The sequence below is a fragment of the Moschus berezovskii genome, chromosome 15 (assembly GCF_049115385.1).
Source record: "Moschus berezovskii isolate FMDL1 chromosome 15, NW_MosBer_1.0, whole genome shotgun sequence".
In the NCBI taxonomy this organism is placed as follows: Eukaryota; Metazoa; Chordata; class Mammalia; order Artiodactyla; family Moschidae; genus Moschus; species Moschus berezovskii.
The window spans coordinates 67568821-67591505 of NC_142474.1; the positions used below are offsets into that span (position 1 = coordinate 67568821).

Consider the following 22685-nt stretch of genomic DNA (forward strand, 5'->3'; position numbering starts at 1 on the left):
TTGAAGAGTTTTTTATCCCGATGTCCAAAGGAGGCTAATGGGGCCCAGCCCTTACCCCACTTAAAAAACAACCACCAGACTCCACTGGGGCCTTTCACCCGCGGGAAAAATGTAAAAGGTTCGGTCGGGTCAGTGAATCGGTGACCAGTGAAATCATAGAATGTGGAGAGCAGGAAGCGCATGCCTGGTCCTGTAATTTGACATTTTAACTGGGTGAAACTTGCCTACCTGCAACAGGAAGTTTTTTATTTATTGTGGGGAAGATAAAGAGCACTAAATTGTAGCAAAAGAGCGTATTATGGCTCAAGGCCCAGTCACAACAGGAGAATATGTCGGAAGTACTGATAAGAAAGCTGGAGGAAGATTTAACGGGGAGGATGCCGTTCTCCCTTTAAAAAGAAAAGGACGCCCAGAAAGCTTTGGGGCTCCGGCGCGTGTATTATTTAATGTGAAAGTGAACTATTTCGGGGGCGTCAGCGGCCCAGGGTGGAGACCTCACCTGACCCGGAAGTACTGGTGCGTTAGCGCCTTGCCTTCCGGGGCGGTTTGTCTGTCGTTGCAGCAGCTGTATGCTGGGGAGGCCATTTTCCGCTTCTAGGAAGAGTGAGGGCGCGGAGAGAGAAAAGAAGGGGAAAAGAGGGCTCAGCGCCTCCCCGCCGGACCGGAGAAGAAGGACAATTTTGGCAGGCGGGTGAGGTCGCTGACGGCGTCGAGATGTTTTCCCTGTCGAGCACCGTACAGCCCCAGGTGGGTCCGGCATCCAGTTTATTTTTCTGTCCCAGCCCTGCTCCGGGCTGTTTGCCATTTGCGTTTCTTGGAAGCAGTTTTCTTTAAGGGATCGTAGGAGGAAAGCGTTCAATCCAGTTAGAGTCCTGGTGTTGAGAAAAGATCGGGGCGACGCTGAGTAAAAAGGCTGACGAAAAAGCCTAAGTATAGTATGAGCGTGATGGAGATCTTGGCTTATCGATTTGATTGCGTGGAATTTATCCATGTGGCACTGTTTAGTGCTAAGCATTTATGGGGTGGGCTTTGTGGGTAGGGGGAACGTCTACCATAGGTGTAGAGGGAGCAAGTGATGTTTCTTTTCTGTCTTTCCGCCTTTTCAAAGACTGGTACTCACAACCCAGACTCACTCTCTTTTTTAATGGCATTTAACCCAGACATGCGAAGAAATTTGCAAGCTTCTATGAATACTCTCTTTTTTTATCAGCAATAACTAATATATATATTTTAAGTTATTGATTACTTGCAGTTAAAGTTTTGATTCAGCCTCCTCGTCATCTTTCCATTTATAAAGCAAAAGAGCAGAGAAAAAATATTCCAAGGGTTTTTATTTTTAATTCTCTCAGGAGTTATCACCTGTGACTGTTTTGTTCTTAGTTCACTTAAAAGTCATTTTTGATGGTAATTTTTTTTTTGGAGAGTTCTTCACAGTTTTGCAAATAGTTTTTGTATACATTCAGTTTTCAAAATATCTTTGACATTCTTTAGTTTTTCTTGGTTTAAGATTATAATTATGTCCCTTTGTGTAACCTCTACTCGCTTTTGTTTTGCTAGTACTGATTGGATTAAAAAAAGTTGTAATTTATTTATAGGGCTTCAGTAATATACTAGGTGGACAAAAAAAATATGGAACTTTAATGATGATGTGAAATAAAACAGAGTAGGAGTTTGCCACGTGAATAGACAGGAACAGGTAGACATCTGGAGGTTCTGAGATCGTGACAAGCCTAGCTGATTGGAGGAACAAAAATAAGGCCAGTGTGGCTAGAGCCTGGTTGCTGATTAAAGGGCCAATGACAGAAAGGAGGTTGGAAAGACGACTTGATATATCATACAGGGAATTATAATAAGGGACTTTGGATTTCATTTGCAATTTGTTGGAAACCACTGAATTCTTTTAAACATATTAAGGAGTGACATGATCAGATTTACATTGCAGTCTATTACAGAGTAATACTGGCTTCTTGCTGTATGGAGAATGTGGAAGAGCAAGACTGGAGGTGTTTTCAGATAAGGATGTTATTGCAGTAATCTAGAGAGGAGCTAATGCACTGCTAAGGGGTGACAGTGTTTATGAAAAGGAGGATATGAGATTTATTTTGAAAAAAGAATAGAATTTCATCAGGGACAATGGAAAAAGATGTTTGCAGCTGGCTGCAAGAAGGTGTTACTAGTGTCTGGTGGAGTCCTGCCAATCATTTGAAAAAAAATTTGACGGAGATGGCACTGGCGACCCACTCCAGTACTCTTGCCTGGAAAATCCTATGGACGGAGGAGCCTGGTAGGCTGCAGTTCATGGGGTCGCTAAGAGTCGGACACTTCTGAGCAACTTCACTTTCCCTTTTCTCTTTGATGCATTGGAGAAGGAAATGGCAACCCACTCCAGTGTTCTTGCCTGGAGAATCCCAGGGACGGGGGAGCCTGGTGGGCTGCCGTCTATGGAGTCGCACAGAGTCGGACACGACTGAAGCAACGCAGCAGCAGCAGCAGCTGAATATTAAACCTTTTTGCAGGAAGTTGGTATCAAGTGTGCATGCATACTAAGTTGCTTCAGTCATGTCTGACTCTGCGAGCCCTTCAGGCTCCTCTGTCCATGAGATTCTCCTGGCATGAATCCAGGAGTGGGTTGCCATGCCCTCCTCTGGGGGATCTTCCCAGCCTAGGAATCGAACCAGTGACTCCTGCGTCTTCCTGCATTGCAGGCGGATTCTTTACCACTGAGCCACCGGGGAAGCCCATGGTATCAAGAAGACCCCATATTAGGAGAATTTATCATTGCTAAGTGGAGTTAGTGGTGTGTAATGTTGGTAGAGATAGTGAAGAAGCTGTATGTACTATAGGCAGTCCTAACTGGGCCATGTAGGACTCTTATGCATTTTATACTGTGGAAGATAGTAATGTTGTTTAGTCACTCAGTCATGTCTTGATTCTTTGCAACCCCGTGGGCTGTAGCCCGCCAAGTTCCCCTGTCCATGGGATTTTTCAGGCAAGAATACTGGAGTGGGTTGCTATTTCCTTTTCCAGGAGATCTTCCTGACTCAGGGATCAAACCTGCATCTCCTGCATTGGCAGGTGGGTTCTTTACCACTGCACCACCAGGGAAGCCCAGAACCCAATTTGTATTTCCTGGTTGCTTAATTGGTTTAATACACTTGAATTTAAATTGTATGAGAGAGGGTCAAGTTTTTCATTGAGAAGAGATCAGACCATGTTTTAGCAATTTAAATTCTTTTTTTTTTTAAAGAATCATGTCTATTTTATTTATTTTACAGAGTGATTTAGATTTAATACATTTGGGCATTTTAAATATTTGACATGAAAAGCAGGTGTATCATAATAGGGATCAGAAAAATAGCAACTCATCTTATACATAATAACTAGAAAATATTTTTTTGTCTGATCATTTAAGTGTTACAAATCCTGAGAATGTTGGACACTGAACAGACTTAAGTACTACCTTATAATTAAGTCTTGCTTGGAAATCATCCTTTTAAAAAATGCTCTGAGGTCCAAATCACCTATGTATTAAACATGAATCTTCTATATTTTACACAGAGTTTAAACAGGTATATCAAATGATTACTGTTTAGTGGCTCTTAAAACAGCTCTTAGGTACAAGGACACACTGTTCCACAATTTCCCATAAGTTGGGTTTCTCCATTGCAGTCGCCACTAGCTCTTTGTCATTTATCTGCTTGTTCATAACTTCCTCTGTTGAGTGGGTTCCTTCAGAAATTTAGATTTCCAACATATATTTAAATGGTAAAGACTGTTGAAGTTTTACTCTTAAGCACAGCCCAATAAGAGTTGCTGAAGAGCCTTGAGGTACTGTTGGCGTGAACCTTATAATAACCAAATAGTCGTCTTCATTTATCTCTTGAACCTCCACACAACTTTCTGTTACCACTTCAATTTCTTCTAAAGTATTGGGTTTCTCTGGGTCCCGGAGAGTTTGAATCAGGTCATAAACTTCTAGCTCTTTCTCTTCCATGATGTGGGGTTGCTGGGCAGCTCCCCACTCAGAGAGGCCTGAGAGCTACAGGACTCTGCTCAGTGTCCAGGAGAGCAGTCCAGACACTTGCCCCATTCTTACGTTCCACCCGAGCCAGTCTGAGCAGTGAGCCTCAGGATTTATCAACTGCATAGTCTTCAGATGAGCCAAGACAAGCCTAAAGGTCCATTTTAGCAGATAATAGGTGGGACCAGGTGGATTGTTCCAGAGGACTTAGGGAAATGGCAATTTAAATTATTTACTGAATGAGAAGAAATATAAGTAATTAAAATAAAACTTTTAAAGGTATAGACAGAAAATATGTATCTTAGTTTGATTCCTGCAGCTTGAGAAGAGCTTATAATTTCTTTCTCTTAAAAATAATACACACTCATTGCTAAAAATGCTGAAAAGAAAAATAGCAGAAAATAAAGATCACCCATAATTCCATTGCTCCAAGAGATTGCATTTTAGAATAATTTCTTTCAGCCCTTTAACTCTATACAAATATGTGTATGTGTACTATTCATTTATTCATGACTGCACTGGGTCTTTATTGCTGCGCTTGGGCTTTCTTTACTTGGAGCGAGCGAGGGCTTCCCTTGTTGAGGAGCACGGACTCTAGTGTTTGGGCTCAGTAGTTGTGGCGTACTGGTTTAGGTGCCTTGTGGCTTGTGGAATCTTCCCAGACCAGGGATCAAACCACTGGACCACCAGGAAAGTTCTGTATGCATAATTTAAAAAAAAAAGTTACATAAAGTTTTATAGCTTGCTTTTTTCATATAACAATATTATCTTCTGCATCAGTAACCATGGGATGAAAAATATTTAAGTGGAACCTGAAGTCATTATCTGGGTTAGAATTGTTCCTCTAATATTATACTTTTCTTGCTGAACAACTTGGAACATGACATTGAATCTAATTTCTTGCTCTCTTCATCAGTTAAATAGAAGTAACTAACGTTTATGTCTCTTATGAGGGTTGAATGAGATAGTTAAGTAAAGTATATAGTATAAAACTTGTCATATAGTAAGAGCCCATTTAGTTTATTCATCTTCTCAACAAATGTTTATTTAGCAACTACTGTGTACATTATTGTTGCACTGGGATACAGTATTGAATGAAATAGAGGAAGAGAAAAAAAAAATCTAAGGTGTGTAAGTATTATGTAAAAACATTTTATAATTAATGGATAAACAAAAGAGAAAAATATTAAAATACAGGAAAGAAATCCCTTGTGACATGAAACTTATGTTCCAGTGGGAGAATGTGGTATAATAAATGAAAATATTTGGTCTTTGTTCCCAGTTCTTGGCACAGAGCTCCTGAAGTCCTTGAAATTTCCTGTGTGATAGGCGTGTTTTTATTCTTAAAGCCCCCGTTTGGATCACCCACCTGGATTTATGCTAATAAGGGGACTTTGGTTGAGGTTTCTAGTAAACAATATATAGGTAGACTAGTAAATATATAAAGTGTGTTAGATAATATAAATGTCAAGAAGAAAAAATAGAGCAGAGGAAGGCAGTAAGGAATATTTCTTAGGCGAGGGTTGTTTAGTAAGTAGGTTGCCAGGGAAAAGACACATAAAAAGATTGCTTTTGAGTTAAGTACTGAAGGAAGCATGAGAGCAAACTTTGTGACTAACTGGAGAGGTGGGAATACACAGCAATGCAGAATACTTGAGTGAGAGCCTGCCAGGTGTGTTCCAGGAACAGCAAAGGGGCCAAGGTGGCCAGAGCAGAGAGAATGAAGGGGAACTTAATAGTGGATCAGTTCACAGAAGTGAGAAAGAGCCAGGGAGTCATCGTTGTTAGGACATCAACTTTTATTGTGAGAAAAGCCACTGGAGAGTTTTGAGTGAATGATGAGCTCTTACTGGCTTTAATAGAGGAGATTTCAGGGAGAGAAGTTAGGTTGCTGTTTTTAAAAATCCACATACAAAAAATAAATAATCCTCTTAGAGATGACTCAGAATAGGGTGGGGTGGTGTAGTAGGGATGTTGAAAAGTACAAAATTCTGGATATATGCTTGCTCGTTTCATGTCTGTGAGATATTTCATTTTTGTTGTGGTATTGTTTATTTAGCCACTCCCCTATTCTTGGACATTTCTAGCTTTCCATAAATTTTAAAATATTTTGATGAAAATTATCATCTAGGCATATGCAAGCATAGATTATTACTTACCAGATTATTTCCTTGGGATAAATCCCTCGGAGTTAGGTTGCTACAACAATGAAATATATGTATTTTTAGTACTTTTGCTATATGGCAGCCCACTCCAGTGTTCTTGCCTGGAGAATCCCAGGGATAGGGGAGCCTGGTGGGCTTCCGTCTACGGGGTCACACAGAGTCGGACACGACTGAAGTGACTTAGCAGCAGCAGCAGCAGCTATATATAAGCCCAATACTATCCTGAAAGTTAGTAGTTTTTGACCAGCAATAGTCTATTTATAATTTTTAATGTATAGTTTTGATAAACATTGTATGTTTAATTTTGTACAATCCCCAGTTCTGACAATAAAAAATTTTTTTTGCTGTTTTTATTCTAAAAAGCACTGCTGATTTTCAGCTTTTATCTTTTTTTAGGTTACAGTTCCTTTGAGTCATCTCATCAATGCTTTCCATTCACCAAAAAAAACACCAGTTTCTGTCAGTCCATCCATTTCTCAAAACCAGCATCGAGATGTAGTGTCTGAGCATGAAGCCCCCAGCAATGAGGTAAGAATTTTTACCCTGGATGTGTGAGAAAGCTTTTTTTGGTTTAGTACATTGTAAACATGCCTGAAATAACTTTCTATGTTTAGGCATTTGTAGCAGGGTGATTTCTGTCTTCAGCTTAATCTCTGTTGCAGGATTAAAGACATCTAATTCCAGCTTTGTTGTGTGTATAGAATATTACTTTGTCCTATTTTTAACATTTATCTTATAAAAAATTTCATGTGGCAATGCATTTGTATTCACTTCCTATGTTACTACTTGTCTGATACCATTTAAATATTCTTTTGTATTGCTTCAGTGGTAGTAGGGATCCCACAGTTAACTCCACAACTGCCCCACAAGTCTCAGGGAAGACAGAAGAGCAAGAAGTTATTATATGCTGCCTTATAGAAGCTTTCAGTGTAATTGAACAGTTGAAACACAGATACCTGAAAATGAAATGTATTAGCTATGAAACTGTGCTTTGAGTATTCAGAGAATTGTAAAATCATTATGGTCTCAGTTCAGTTCAGTTCAGTCGCTCAGTCGTGTCCGACTCTTTGCGACCCCATGAATCACAGCATGCCAGGCCTCCCTGTCCATCACCAACTCCCAGAGTTCACTCAAACTCATGTCCATCGAGTGGTCTGGTATATAGCAAATTGCTAATCTAGGAACTTGTGTTTACAAGACTTGTTACTAAGATAGTTGCTTGTAGTTCAGAATACATTTTTCATAGTAAACACTATAATATGTGGCTAAGTTTCACAGAAACCTCTTTAGCCCGTAAATGGCTTATATCCTTAGTCCTCATTTGAGGGACTGTGGCAGAGGACAATATATGTTATTCAGTCACTAAGTCGTGTGCAACTCTTTGCGAACCAATGAACTGCAGCACACCAGACTTCTCTGTCCTTCACTGTGTCCCTGAGTTTGCTCAGACTCATGTCCACTGAGTCAGTGATGCCATCCAACCACCTCATCCTCTGTTGCCCCCTTCTCTTACCCTCTATTTTTCCCAGCATCAGGGTCTTTTCCAGTGAGCCAGTTCTTTGCATCAGGTGGCCAAAGTATTGGAATTTCAGCCTCAGCATCAATCCTTCCAATGAATACTCAGGATTGATTTCCTTTAGGATTGACTAGTTTGATCTCCTTGCTGTTCAAGGGACTCTCAAGAGGTCTTCTCCAGCACCGCAGTTTGAAAGCATCAGTTCTTCAGTGCTCAGCCTTCATTATGGTCCAACTCTCACATTCATACATGACTATTGGAAAAACCATCGCTTTGACTAGACGGACCTTTGTCGGCAAAGTGATGTCTCTGCTTTTCCTAACACTGTCTAGGTTTGACATAGCTGTTCTTCCAAGGAGCAAGCGTCTTTTAATTTTGTGGCTGCAGTCACCATCTGCATTGATTTTGGAGCTCAAGAAAATGAAATCTGACACTATTTCTATATTTGCTTTTGGTGGGAGTGGGTGATGGGATGGTTGTGAGGTAAGTCTTGAAATACAATTTTATGTAGGTGAAAAATTTGTCTTTATGTTTTCCTTTAATACTATCTGGCAAATTCTTATTGCTTGTTTCTATAGGTGGTCCATTCTTGTTTTGTGACACCCTTTTCAGTTACAGTCTAAGAGAGCTTTCCTGATGATATGACTGCATGTGTCAAAATTGCTGCATGCAGCACTATTATGTTCATTTCAGAAATTTTGGAAAATATTATGTAAGTGGGAGAAATTAATCCATGATCCTACTTCTCCTTTTCTCCCTTGTACTTTATAGTTGGATCATACTGTATATGCAGATTAAGTTTTTTCCTTCATCATTTAATAGTCTTATGAACTTGTTATACCATACGTTAGTTTTTATGACTTCAGACTGTTCATTTTATGGTCTGTTGTTGGGTACTGTTTCCAATTTTTTCTGCTATAAACAGCACCACTTGTACTTTCCATGGTACTAAATACTTAACTGTTTCATTAAGTGAAATGGCTAGATCAGTGGTGAAGTATATTTTAGCTTAAAAAGTAACTAAATTCTAGAAGCCAAAGTTGAACTTAAGACTAATGGTTTCAGATACAGAATTGGTGTCTTATCCTCTAGTTTACCCTCATGAGTCCTGTGGTTTATCACTGATGACTGCTTGTTATTGTTTCACAGACATTTCCATTTTTCTTAAGTATCCTTCCTCATCTCTACTCTCACCTCTTTTGTTCTGCGATGCCTTTGCTTTCATCAAGTCTTAACTCATTCAAACATCCACTTCACAATACAAGCGAAAAAACTTTCTTTTTAACTTCCTTCCAAGCTGTCTGACTTCTTTACCTTTTGCTTTCAGACTTACTAAAAAAGTAGTATTCTGAACTTAATCGTTGCTTTTATTTATACCATCTCCCATTGTAGTTTGGCTACTACTTTTACCATTTTATAGGCTTGGTGTATTTTGTTGATTTCCTTAACAGTAAATACAGGCCTTTTAAAAAATCTGCAACTTTTTCAACTTTTCCAACTTTTCCTTAAGAATAACCACTGTTTTCAAAGTACTCTCAGAAATTGAGTGATACTGCATTGATTTTTTTTTCTCTTTCTGTTTTGCTGGACTTCTTTTTATTGCCACCCTTTTAAATAATGGATGCATTTACCTGTAATCTAATTTTCATTCTCCACAGTCTCCCAGATTATCTCTCTTAATGTTTGTATATATCTATATGCTGATAACTCCCAAATCTACCTTCAACTCTAAAGTATCTCTAAAGTTTTAAAATAGTTATCTGGTGACTTATTAAAAAACCCTCTGGACAGGCTTCAAGGACCTCAAAATTAAGATGTCTAAATCTGAACTACTTCTTCATATTCCAGTTTATTTGCTCGTACAGTGGTTTTAGCACCTCTTTGTCAGTCTGGGTCCAACCAAGAGAGAGACCACATAGTCATTTGAACAGTCTAAGTTTAATATAGTAAGTATTTTTAGTTGAATATTTTAAAAAACATTGGTCTTAGAAGGGATTGGCATAACTAGGGATTGGCTAGTAATAAGCAAAGAGAACTCAAAATATATAGGACTTGCAGGTTCAAGGAGCAGCTAATACTCCCAGGATTGAACTACCCACAAAGAGTTCTCCACCCTTGGGCTGAGGTTCTGAGGTTGTTGGAGAGGGTATGGCCTTGGCTCACTAAATGGCTTAGAAGTCAGTGGTGCTGTGCAAGCTGAACCTGATGCAAATCTGCCACCTGGGTACCAGGAGAAGCTGTTCGTGGGAAAGCTGCCAAGTACTGTTGGCAGCTGTGCACACAGGAGCCAGACTTCAGAGAAGCTGCAGGAGCCACATGCTGGAGAAACCAAGGGTGTTGCACCCAGGAGCCTGTTGAGTGAACATAATACGTGGCCTGAACCAGGAACAGAAACTCCTCCTATGAAGTCTCTCCAGTGCCCTCTACTGATAACTTAATGTTCTAGCCAACAAAGGAAGACTATTTAAAGGGACTCATATCCATGATTGTGGAGCCAGAGAAAGGACCAAGAGGAACTGAGAGACAGCAGATGGATAACCTGCACATCCATCCAGAGCCCCTCTCCCTCATAATCCTGTTCTTCACTGGTTTCTTCAAGTGTCTGTTGTCTGCCACTTGGTATTTGCATTCCTCTTAGGGCTCAGTTCAGGTTCACGCCTTTTTCCTCTTGTTATATCAGCCTTCTTTCCTCCAGATTATCATCTTTATCTTCTGTTTTCTTCCTCTAAAACAAAACTAATGATACTAGGTATAGAATTAAATTCAAACACAGCTCCTCATAATAGGGCCATAGCCCACCTTTCTAGGGCTTTTTTCAGTCACTGAACTTGACTGCATCTCAAACATTCCAGGCCCTCTGATGACTTTTTGTTTGTCCTTTTCCCCGAGGTTTCCCCATCGTGTGTGAATTAAGTGGTAATTCTGGGAAACCTTATCTAACTTAGGAAATTGGTTGTTCTGTGTTCTGTTACCACTTTTAAAAAAATACCTCTGTAAGAGCAGTTACCATGTAGTATGGTAATTATCTATCATACTCATATGTACTTTATTTCTCTTTGTGTTCTAGGACCTGATACCCAATAAGTAAGGTGAATAATCTACTTAGTTAAAAATCTGCATTTCTTTTTGTATTATAAATAGACTTTTTTGGTTTCCCCATTTTAGAAGATAAAATATCTTTGTAGCTTTTAAATATTGTAGTCCTTCTGGTTCCATTATAATACTGTGCCTTATATTGTACAGTTTTTATTACCTTAAAAAGCACTTATTAAATATTTTATTTCCTCCTGACTTGGGCAAGGCATGATCTCATCCATTGATCCATACTATCCTGTTGTGAAATAAGCAGGATATATTTTATAATCATTTTCCTAATGAGGAAAGGAATTCTAAGAATGTGAAGGACTTGTTACAAAGCTTATAATTGACTAGCACCTGAACATCAATCCAGAGCTATGTAATCCAGGGATCTGACTATATCAGTCATAAAAAGTTGATGTTTTACTTGTTTTGTTTAGTTTTACTTCTCTTACTTGAAGTTTTAGCTGCTGGGACTTTAAATCGTTACTTGTCCTTAATGGCTCCCTGTCTGCTCATTTGAACAAGAAAACAGCTTACTCCTATTTAACTTCTAGTTATTTTAGAACTGTTTTAAGGTGAATGTATTCTCTTGACTGGTTTCCACACATCTTTTGCTTTGTTCAATTTCTCTCCTTACTAGGAGTTAGATATGGGTAATTTATAGAACCTTTCAGTTCAAATAAGAATCTCAGCAATTGTTTATTGAATGGGCTTTTGTTTATGGTCATTAAAGCTCTATGGACTGCTAATACTATTGGGAGTATGATTTTTTTTAAAAAACTTTGTCAAATCTCACATGGTTGACCTCAGTAAAGATAGAACTAGAAAAATATGCATACTAATTTATTTTTTAAATATTTGAAGGAAAAGGGAATCAATACCTTCATTAGATTTTAAAAATTCACATTATTTTAGTTAATAAGTACTCTTTAAGTTAAATAGCTTGATGTGATGATGCTTACCTGAGCTAAACAACAAGAGCCTACTCTATAATGTTTTGTAGTAACTTACGGTAGAAAATTATATATATATAGGGCTTCCCAGGGGTTGCTATTGGTAAGGACTCCCCCACCAATGTAGGAGATACAGCTGATGCAGGTTCAATCTCTGTGTCAGGAAGAGCCCAAGAGAAGGAAATGTCAACCCAGTCTATTCTTGCCTGGGAAGTCCCATGGACAGAGGAGGCTAGTGGGCTACAGCCCATGGGGTGACAGACACAACTGAGCACACACACTTCACATATGTGTGTGTGTGTGTATATATACACACATGTGTGTATATATATAACTGAAAAGATGTGGGTTCGATCCCTGGGTCAGAAAGGTCCCCTGGAGAAGGAAATGTCAACCCACTCCAGTATTCTTGCTTGGAAAGTCCCATGGACAGAGGAGCCTAGTAGACTACAGTTGATGGGGTCACAAAAGAGTGGGACATGACTTAGCGACTAAACAACAACTGAAACTTTGTAAGTCAAATATATGTCAACAAAAAGTTAAAAAATAATAATGCTTACATGGTTGACTCAATCTTTTACAGCCTGTACTTAACTTAAGGGACCTTGGATTGTCTGAATTAAAAATTGGACAGATTGAGCAACTGGTAGACAGTCTACTTCCTGGATTTTATAAGGACAAAAATGTTTCTTCCCATTGGCATACATCTCATGTATCTGCACAGTCCTTCTTTGAAAATAAATATGGTAAGTTAATATATTTTATGTTTCACTGAAAGTAAGCCATTTTAGTACTGTTGATAATTTAATAGATAACAAGGTTAGGGGGTTTCTCTGGTGGCTCAGATGGTAGAGAATCCACTTGTAGCGTGGGTTTGATCCCTGGCTCAGGAAGATCCCCTGGAGAAGGGAATGGCAACCCACTCCAGTATTCTTACTTAGAGAATTCCATGGACAGAGGAGCCTGGAGGACTACAGTCTATGGAGTCGCAAAGAATCGGACGTGACTGAGCCACTCACACTTACTTTCATGTTACTTATTAACATACTTCTGTTTTCCAATGTTTCATCACATTGTTGATTAGCTTTGAAATTGTCTCTTGGAAATAACTTGTTTTGATTTTTATAATATTTGGTAAAATCATTTGTTGTATTTTGTGATTTGATTGACAATTAGAAAGTTTAAGTTTTACAATTTCTTTCCAGGTTGCTTAGATATGTTTAGTACTTTACGTTCCTCTTGCTTGTATAGACAACATTCAAGAACTCTTAAAAGTATTTGTTCAGATCTTCAGAACTGGCCAGGTACGAAGCAACAATTATATTTATTTTGAAAAAAATAGATTTGTTTAATATATTCTGATTTATCTTTCTTAGTGATATTAATGATTAGAAACATTCGTTTGTAGCTCACAGTAGAATCTGCGGAATATTTGGAAATAACTAGTGTCAAAGTTTTGGTTCTTAGTAGACATTTCCCTTGTGAAAATTTAAAATGAAAACTGAATGTGATACCGTTTCATTCAGTTTTCATACAGTCTCGGGGTTTTAAAACTTTGAAATCAAGGACACGACGTCTGCAGTCCACCTCTGAAAGATTAGCAGAAACGCAGCACACAGCGCCATCATTTGTGAAGGTAATTACACCTTTTTTGTTGTTGTTTGAGAAAGCAGTACTTTTCAGAAAGAATGTTCAATATCTGATGTATATTTTTGGCTAGTTGATTTTCTTTCACCTTTTCATTTAGGATAATGGATTAATATTCTATGCAATCATTATATCTACAACATTTCTGGATTCCAAGCTTCTCTTTCCACTAGCCTGTTAGACATCTTCCTTTATTTTTTTCTCTGTCAATCTACACCTGCTTATGTGTTCTTATGTTAATAAGTAGCATCCATCCAGGATAGAAACATTGTGGTTAACTATGATTTGTCCATCTTCTCTCACTTCCTGCATCCATAATTACTAAAATCCTATTGATCCAGCCTCTTAAATATTTCTTAAATCTGTCTTCATCCCCAGGTCCACTGCATAGACAGATGATGATTATTTAGTCTCCCTGCCTTCATTTTTGCTAGCTTTAGTCCAGTCTCCAGACTGTCATCCGCTAGACTGTCTAAAATGTAATAGTGTAATGGTTGTATCCGTTCCGTTCCGTCGCTCAGTCGTGTCCGACTCTTTGCGACCCCGTGGACTGTAGCCTACCAGGCTTCTCCGTCCATGGGATTCTCCAGGCAAGAATACTGGAGTGGGTTACCGTTTCCTTCTCCAGGGGATCTTCCCGACCCAGGGATCGAACCCGGGTCTCCCGCATTGGAGGCAGACGCTTTAACCTCTGAGCCACCAGGGAAGCCCAATGGTTGTATTCCTCCGCTTTATTGTCAGATTTCTGTCATGGTACATAAGGCATTTCATCACTTGGCATTCTGCCTAACATTTTTCTGTTCTCATCTTTGAGTGTACCATCTCCTCTCCCTCTAGCCTCTCCTCTCTTGGTGTTTTAAAGTCCTGTCAAACAAGATTCTTATAGCTCTTGAGTACTAGAGGCTGTTGTTTCATGGCACTGTCAAATTGTTTATGCCCTGTGTTTCTGTGGTTTAGTTATCCCATCCTCTGTAAAGTTTTTCCTGACTTCTTAGCATTTGTTTTACCACCATACCTAGTTCCTCTAATGTAATATCAAAATAACTTCAAAAACTTAGTTATTTGTGTATCTCTTCCCAGTAGACTGAAAGCATTCCGATCATTGGTATTTACATCTTCAAAACTTACACACAGTCAAGTATTGATATATGAAAGGTGCTAAGTAAACATTTAATAAATGAGTGAGGTTTCTCTTGTGGCAGGAATAAAGGATTGTGACCTATTGTAAGTTATTAAACCCTAAGTCAACTTGTGACCTGTTATTCAGTAGAGTTAGTGATTTACATAGTTTATATTCATTAACCGCTAGAAGTATATGGGCCAGTGTTAGTTTCCTAATCATTGGCTATTTATTGTTGAGTCTTAATTCTTCACATTGACAATAAAAATTTTAAATTGTAGAATTTTAATGAATTTTTTTGTGAGTAGTTGTTATGTTTGGGGGGAAAATTACCTATAGTCAGTGATACTGATGTGTTGTTTGTGTATTTAGGGGTTTCTTTTGCGGGACAGAGGATCAGACGTTGAGAGTTTGGATAAACTCATGAAAACCAAAAACATACCTGAAGCTCACCAAGATGCATTTAAAACTGGTTTTGCAGAGGGTTTCCTGAAAGCTCAAGCGCTAACACAAAAAACCAATGGTAAGTTGTTTAGACAGCATCCATATTTGGAGAGGAATATCTGAAAGGAAATCACAGTCCTGCCTCTAAGTGATTATAATAACTTTTCTAACAATTATGAAACTTTTTATTGGTTACATTTCCTTGTATTTGTATCTTAAGCTGTGTGGAAACAGAATATGTCCTGGCACTTTCACTGTCTGAAGTGAACCTAAGTCAGCGATAGAAGTACAAGAGGCTTTGTGGAATGTTTGATAGCACGTGCTGAAAGGCGGTCATGGAGATTATGCAGAATATACCAGGCTCCAGAACTGTGTGTTGTGAAATGTCATTACCATCAGTAACCTCATGTTTGCATTTCATTGAGCTGTCGTTTCTCACAGATAACATTTTATTTAAGCCTTTTTCCTTTTTTTTTCAGATTCTTTAAGAAGAACTCGTCTGATTGTTTTTATTCTGCTGGTAGTTGGCATTTATGGACTCTTAAAGAACCCATTTTTATCTGGTAGAGACTCTTTATATTTGACTTTTATTTTTTATATTTTATTTATATATTAAAAATATATTTTATATTTGACTTTTTAAAAAATCTTTTATATACTCATTTCTTTTCCTTAGTCTAAGACTTAGAGATAAGAAAACATTTATCTTTATAATTCCAGAGTCTAGGTCTTTAATCCAAATTTGAGACTTCTCAGATTGGGTTACTTTGAGATTGTTTTTTGCATTGAGATAGAAAAATTTTAATCTCTTATGATTATGAATCATCCTCCTTGTCAGAGGACTTACTATATTTGCATTGTCTTATGGATTATAAGAAAAATTCCTTCAGACACTGTATAAATTCAGTTGTACTTTTTTAAGAATGTAATATTTTTTAAAGTTCCAAGGATTATGTTAGAGTAATAATTTTAAATTTACTTCTGGACATGATTAATTCCCCAGATTTTTAGGAAATGATACTTAACCAATGATAAAATTCTAAGAACATGCAGGAAAATTTTATAATAGCAATTCAGAGTGAAAATAGTCATCTATTTCAAAGGCACAGTAATAAATTCAATGTATTGAAAATTAACACACAGAAAATTACTTTAGAGCCTCAGGTTTTCTCAGTTTGCCATTCTAAAATGAAGTAATAATGTCAGATTTAAGTGCGTCCAATTGATTTTTCCAGTTGTCATTCAGTGTTTATATTGTGTTTTCCCCTTTCTTTGTGATGATTACCTTGAGAGGAAAAAACAATGATTTACACTTAAGAACATTGATGGACCTAGATCAGAAATTATTCCTAGAACTTGATGTAGCCCCAGTTAGGTTAAAAGTTATCAAACCTGAGATGAGGTTTTAACATCCAGGAATAGCCTTTTTTATATCTAGATGTGCCTTCTCTTGTCTCTCTCTGTTTTTTTTTTAAATTATTTTTTCCAAAAAAAGAAACCAGTGTATGGATTGGTAGGTGGTATCAGCAGAGTGGTGGAAGAGTGGAAAGAGTTCTGATGATTATTCTTTTGTGTTTCTTAATTACACACAATGGAGCTTGAGAACCATTGGTTTTCATTTTTATTATTAGATATAAGGAGAAGAGGAAAATTCTTAGTTTTAATTGGAAAGGCAAAGATGTCATTTTAATGAGAATCATTCATTCCTTGAACATTGTCTCAAAATCCAGAAGATCTAATTCCTACTCCTCGCATTGTGATCTTAGACATTTCATTTTTCTGGACTTTTATTGCATCTGAAAAATAAGGTAGTTAGAATTTTATGAATCTATCAAATATGTAAGCATTTTTTTTTGTCCCTTTAGTCCGCTTCCGGACAACAACGGGGCTTGATTCTGCTGTAGATCCTGTGCAGATGAAAAATGTTACCTTTGAACATGTTAAAGGAGTAAGTTAAAAAGTTTACCTTGGTCTCTAAAACATTATTTTAATTGTATTTTTTATTAGAAAGGTTGAAATAATAGAAAATACATATATGATGTGTGCCTCCAGTTCTTGGCACAGAGCTCTTAAAACCCTTGTAATTTCCCAGGGGATAAGAGCACAGGGAGTATGTTTTGTTCTACTGTTTGGTTTTTGACACCAGTTCCTGACACAGGGCTTCTGAGTCTCTTGGAATGTCCTGGGTGATGGCGGTGTCTTTTGTTTTTTTCTTTCCTTGTCCCCTTGACTACACAGCGTGCACCTTATGGGACCTTAGCTTCCCAACCAGGGATTGAACCTGGGCCCACAGCTGTGAATACATGGAGTCCTATCCATTGGACCGTCAAGGAAGTCCCACAATGTCTTTTGTTCTAATGAGGTGGCTCTGAGTGGGTTCCTGGAGGGGGCTGGTCACCAGAAAGATCAAGCCTGTGGTTAGAATCTTGGAACTTCCACCTCTACTCTCTGTTCTCCAGAGAGGGGAGAAGGGCTGGAAAGGAGTTAATAATTGATTATGCCTATGTGAGTACACTTCCATTAAAATCCCAATAGGTCGGGGTTCGGAGGCATTTTCAGTTAGTGAACACATAGAGACGTGAAGAGAGTAGCATTTTCAGAGAGGACATGGAGGGCCTGTACCCTTCTGTATCCCTGGCCTACCTCTCTCTTCCTTCTGGCTGTTTCAGGGTATATCCTTTCATAATGAGCCAATAGTACCTAACCTGGTTTCCTGAGTTCTATGAGCTGCTCTGCCAAATTAAACTCAAGGAGGGATTCTGGGAATCTCCAATTTATAGCCAATTGGCAGAAGCACAGATGACAACCTCGGTGGGGGATTGACATCTGAGGGGTATGTGGGGAGGGGGAGGGGTAAGTCTTGTGGGACTTTGGCCCGTCAATATGTTTCCTGTTACCCCCTTCCCAAGTACTTTCTTTTTATCACTGCCCAGTGTAAATGAGTTTTCTCACTGAGTTATTAAAAGTTGTGTGATATGAGGTTGTAGATTGGCTACAAATATATTATTATGTGAGGGTAATTTAAAATAAATACGTGAAAGTATACATACAAAAAAGGTATTCTTCATTTACTCTGGTAGCTAACATTTTTAAATTGAAGTTGCACCCATGAAAAACTTTCCGGTGTTTGTTGAAAATTGAATTCTGGAACACTAGGTTGTGTTCTTTGGCAGAGCTATGCTGTGGTTGTCTTTAAAGGGACTGTTGCTTTCCAGTTCAGCACATTTCTACCAGTGCTGTTCTACATCTGGCCTTCACTCATTTATTGATACCATTTTGCCACTAGGAATTTGCATTTCTGACTTCTGCTTATATGCTGATTAGGAAAATTGCTCCCTGTTTCTAATAGATAGCTTTCTTAACCCTTGTCAGAGTTTTAAAGATGATCTAATATTCTGATTGTAATTTTTGTTGGCCAGATTGGATATTTTTTTGCTAGGGATCTCAATTCTGTCAGATTTTATATTTGGTGAATTAAATCTTTAAAACTTTTTTTTACCACAACTATTTATAAAGCAGTACACTATAGCTTAATTTCAGTCACTGTCCTTTGGCATTTGTTAGGAACTAAATTGTTTATATTTTAGTAGTAATTCCTTGTAATAAAAATAACTTCATAACTAGTCACAAATTAATGTTATAACTTAAACACTGACTCACTTATCATTAATATATAGTAAGTCCAGATAGTTTGCCCTTGAAGCTTATAACCAGGTCCAAAAAAGTTTTAGATTTGAAACTTATTAGGCAACTCTATATTAAATGCCACTGAGACATTTAACTAGAATTTTGAATGTAACAGGTTTTTTTTTTAACCAAAGGAAGCAATTAGAAAGGGGTTTCGTTGGGATATATAAGGAGATTTCATGCATCTGGTACTGAGGGTCGGGAGAAAACCCTTTGTGTGAGTATTTCTAAAGGGGCCTTTTGTATACTTTCACTGAAACAAAAAGCCAAATTAATATCAGGTTAAATTTACAATATCCAAAGAGGGTGTCTTGGTAAGATAATTAATATTTTAAATTATTTGGTAAATTGTATCACTTCAGGTGGAGGAAGCTAAACAGGAATTACAGGAAGTTGTTGAATTTTTGAAAAATCCACAAAAATTTACTGTTCTTGGAGGTAAACTTCCAAAAGGTAAGGTATCTTCGCTTTCCCGTGACTTGACAAAACACTGTAATATATCACTAATTTAACTTTTATCAGATTTACCTGATGGAAGTTTATTCAGTTCAGTTCAGTTCAGTTCAGTCGCTCAGTCGTGTCCGACTCTCCGCGACCCCATGAATCACAGCACGCCAGGCCTCCCTGTCCATCACCAACTCCCGGAGTACACTTAAACCCATGTCCACAGAGTCGGTGATGCCATCCAGCCATCTCATTCTCTGTCGTCCCCTTCTCCTCCTGCCCCCAACCTTTCCCAGCATCAGAGTCTTTTCCAGTGAGTCAACTCGTCTCATGAGGTGGCCAAAGTATTGGAGTTTCAGCTTTAGCATCAGTCCCTCCAATGAACAGCCAGGATTGATCTCCTTTAGAATGGACTGGTTGGATCTCCTTGCAGTATAAGGGACTCTCAAGAGTCTTCTCCAACACCACAGTTCAAAAGCATCAATTCTTCGGCGATCAGCTTTCTTCACAGTCCAACTCTCACATCCATACATGACCACAGGAAAAACCATTGCCTTGACTAGACGGACCTTGGTCGGCAAAGTAATGTCTCTGCTTTTTAATATACTATCAAGGTTGGTCATAACTTTCCTTCCAAGGAGCAAGCGTCTTTTAATTTCATGGCTGCAATCAGCATCTGGAAGTTTATTAGTAATTCTTAATTGATATTTTACAAGTGCTCATTCTGAACATACTGTTCTGTTATCTTTTTCCTTTGATAATTTAAAAGTTTGTTATTTCAAACTTTTAAGTAAATTGCAACAATAAATAGTACAAAGAATTCCCTCCATAGTTTTAACTCAGACTCAAAAATTTTTTTAACAGTTTGTTCTATTTGTTAATTGATTTTCTTTACATTTTTTTTAAACCATTTGCAAGTAAATTACAGATGTCATGCTCTTTTGCTCCTAAATACCTCATCATGTGTTGCCTAAGAATTAAGGATATTCTCTTCTTACAATTTCAGTACAGTTATTAAAGTCAGGAAATTTAACATAGATCCAAAACTGTTATCTAATCCAAAGTCATATTCAGATACCAGCATTTATCCCAGTGTGTAAACAGTATTTAAATAATACAGGAAAATTAGTTACGAAGCAGGTCCTGAAGTGAATCATTTATAGAGACAAATATGTTTGACTATGTTTGAAAATATTGATCATTGGTGTGCCTTCAACCACAGCACTGTACTTATTAATTAGTAATTATTTGTTTTAAGTTATCAGGTTGTGTTTTTGTTTTTTAATTTGAACCATTCTTGTTTATTTTTTTCCGTTAGGAATTCTTTTAGTTGGACCACCGGGAACAGGAAAGACACTTCTTGCCCGAGCTGTTGCTGGAGAAGCTGATGTTCCTTTTTATTATGCTTCTGGCTCAGAATTTGATGAGATGTTTGTGGGTGTGGGAGCCAGCCGTATAAGAAATCTTTTTAGTAGGTTTAGCGGATCTTTCATATAGTAATAATTTCTCTTAATGTTAGGAAAAGAGGGTTTCTTAAACTCTGTCTTTGCTTCTTGTTTCTGATTTGATAGTTGGCTGAAATAGCCATTGTAGAATGTGACTCTCAGGTAACTTAGTGTGTGGGCTAAAATAAGACTATTACTTTTCTTCCCAATTAGTCAGAAGAGTTTGTGGAATCACTAGGTTGCTGGATGAGGCTGAGGTCTTTCTGTTAAAAACCTGTAGTTTTGTTTGTTTTGGGTTTTGTTTTTTTTTTTTTTGGTGTGTTTTGTTTTCACCTTATTTATCAATTCTGTAGTATATATTTAAAAATTATTTGCCTCAAATCTGACTGTATATGGTTTGTACGACTGGGAAGAATGAATACTCAGTGTTATAATTTTTTTTTTTTTCATTTGAGACTACTCTTCTTAAAGCAGTTAAGAAAGACCTTCTTTTATGTATTTGCTCCCTAACGAGTGTCTTTTATTGGCTGTTAAATATTTATGCAGTTTTATTTTAAAGGTGTTGATTTTATTAAACTTATTTGAATCTTTTTTGTCTTTAGGGGAAGCAAAAGCAAATGCCCCTTGTGTTATATTTATTGATGAATTGGATTCTGTTGGTGGGAAGCGAATTGAATCTCCAATGCATCCATATTCACGGCAGACTATAAATCAACTTCTGGCTGAAATGGATGGGTAATTGACTCTTCTGTGTTGAGAATTTGGTGTTATATTTAGTAGCATTTCAGACATAGGAAAAATTTTAAGTTTACAGGCAACATTATATCCTATGTGCAAGAAGTAAAGACAAGCTATTTTGACTATTGTTTTACTAATGGGATCATTGATAATTGATGTATTAACTACTCTTAAATTGAAAAGTAAAATTTTCATTTACTGTAGTATGACAGAAAAGCAGTGATTCTAACTGAAAGTAGTCATCTCTTTGGAGATGTGAAAGAATACCCTCATTCCTGCAGTTTGTGACTAGCTCTGAGTGTTACTGGAGATCAAAAGCTTGCATCAGTTTTCATAATGTAAAAAGTAAGAGGTGGACTTGCTTTGAATGAAGCAGAGAAGTTTCTTAAAGTCATATAAGACATTCTGAAAGTTTAAGAGTAAATAATTGGAATTGGTAAACTTGAAAATAATTTTTCAAAAAATTAGTCAGAAACTCAATTTTTTTGTGTCAGGTCATCTCTTCCTAAGTAGAAAAATTACTGTGAAACCACAGATGATTTGGTGATTTATTAACGAGTTTTATTGAAGTGCTGCTGCTGCTGCTGCTAAGTCACTTCAGTCGTGTCCAACTTTGTGTGACCCCATAGATGGAAGCCCACCAGGCTCCCCCGTCCCTGGGATTCTTCAGGCAAGAACACTGGAGTGGGTTGCCATTTCCTTCTCCAATGTGTGAAAATGAAAAGTGAAAGTGAAGTCGCTCAGTCGTGTCCGACCCTTAGCGACCCCATGGACTGCAGCCCACCAGGCTCCTCCATCCATGGGATTTTCTAGGCAAGAGTACTGGAGTGGCTTGCCATTGCCTTCTCCGTTATTGAAGTGCATTGACCTTTTAAAAAGCAGTTAGTGATGTCTTACTATTTGGGGTATTAAAAAGACAACCCCTTTTCTTTGCTGTTAATAAGATTGAAGATAAACAGTTGTGTAGAACATTTCTCTGTGTGTGCTGTTTTAACTTTCAGTGAAAAGATACTTTTTTTCCTTAATAGTTTTAAACCCAACGAAGGAGTTATCATCATAGGTGCCACAAATTTCCCAGAGGCATTAGATAAGTAAGTATTAAAACTTTTGTGATATATTCTAGAACCGTGATGAACTTTAAAAATGCTGTGCTAAGTGAAGAATACCCATCACAAAACATTACATATTATGTGATTCCTTTTATATGAAATGTTCAGAATAGTTAGATCCATAGCAATGGAAAGTAATATACTAGTTGCCAGAGGTTGGGCAAACAGGAGGGAAATAACTGCCAGTAGACTTGGGGTTTCTTTTGGCTGGAGAAAGTGGGGGAAGGGATCAATATTCTCTAAAATTATTGTGATGGTTAGACAACTCTGAATCTATTACCCACTGGATTGTCCACTTCAAATTCTATGATGTGA

At 37.7% G+C, this 22685-nt stretch overlaps 1 protein-coding gene and 1 pseudogene across 1 annotated transcript in view; one reads left to right on the forward strand and one right to left on the reverse strand.

Moving 5' to 3' along the window:
- Nucleotides 1-530: 530 nt before the first annotated feature.
- YME1L1 (YME1 like 1 ATPase) overlaps nt 531-22685 on the forward strand; it is a 31554-nt gene continuing 9399 nt past the window's right edge. The window contains exons 1-12 of the mRNA XM_055427702.2: nt 531-747; nt 6583-6714; nt 12320-12482; nt 12942-13040; nt 13263-13372; nt 14876-15026; nt 15427-15510; nt 16813-16895; nt 18997-19087; nt 20397-20549; nt 21126-21258; nt 22290-22352. Of these exons, the coding sequence (XP_055283677.1) occupies nt 715-747; nt 6583-6714; nt 12320-12482; nt 12942-13040; nt 13263-13372; nt 14876-15026; nt 15427-15510; nt 16813-16895; nt 18997-19087; nt 20397-20549; nt 21126-21258; nt 22290-22352 (1295 nt within the window). The 5' untranslated portion in view covers nt 531-714. The remainder of the gene's footprint in view (nt 748-6582; nt 6715-12319; nt 12483-12941; nt 13041-13262; nt 13373-14875; nt 15027-15426; nt 15511-16812; nt 16896-18996; nt 19088-20396; nt 20550-21125; nt 21259-22289; nt 22353-22685) is intronic.
- On the reverse strand, nt 3590-4090 carry LOC148775462 (cytosolic iron-sulfur assembly component 2A pseudogene; annotated as a pseudogene).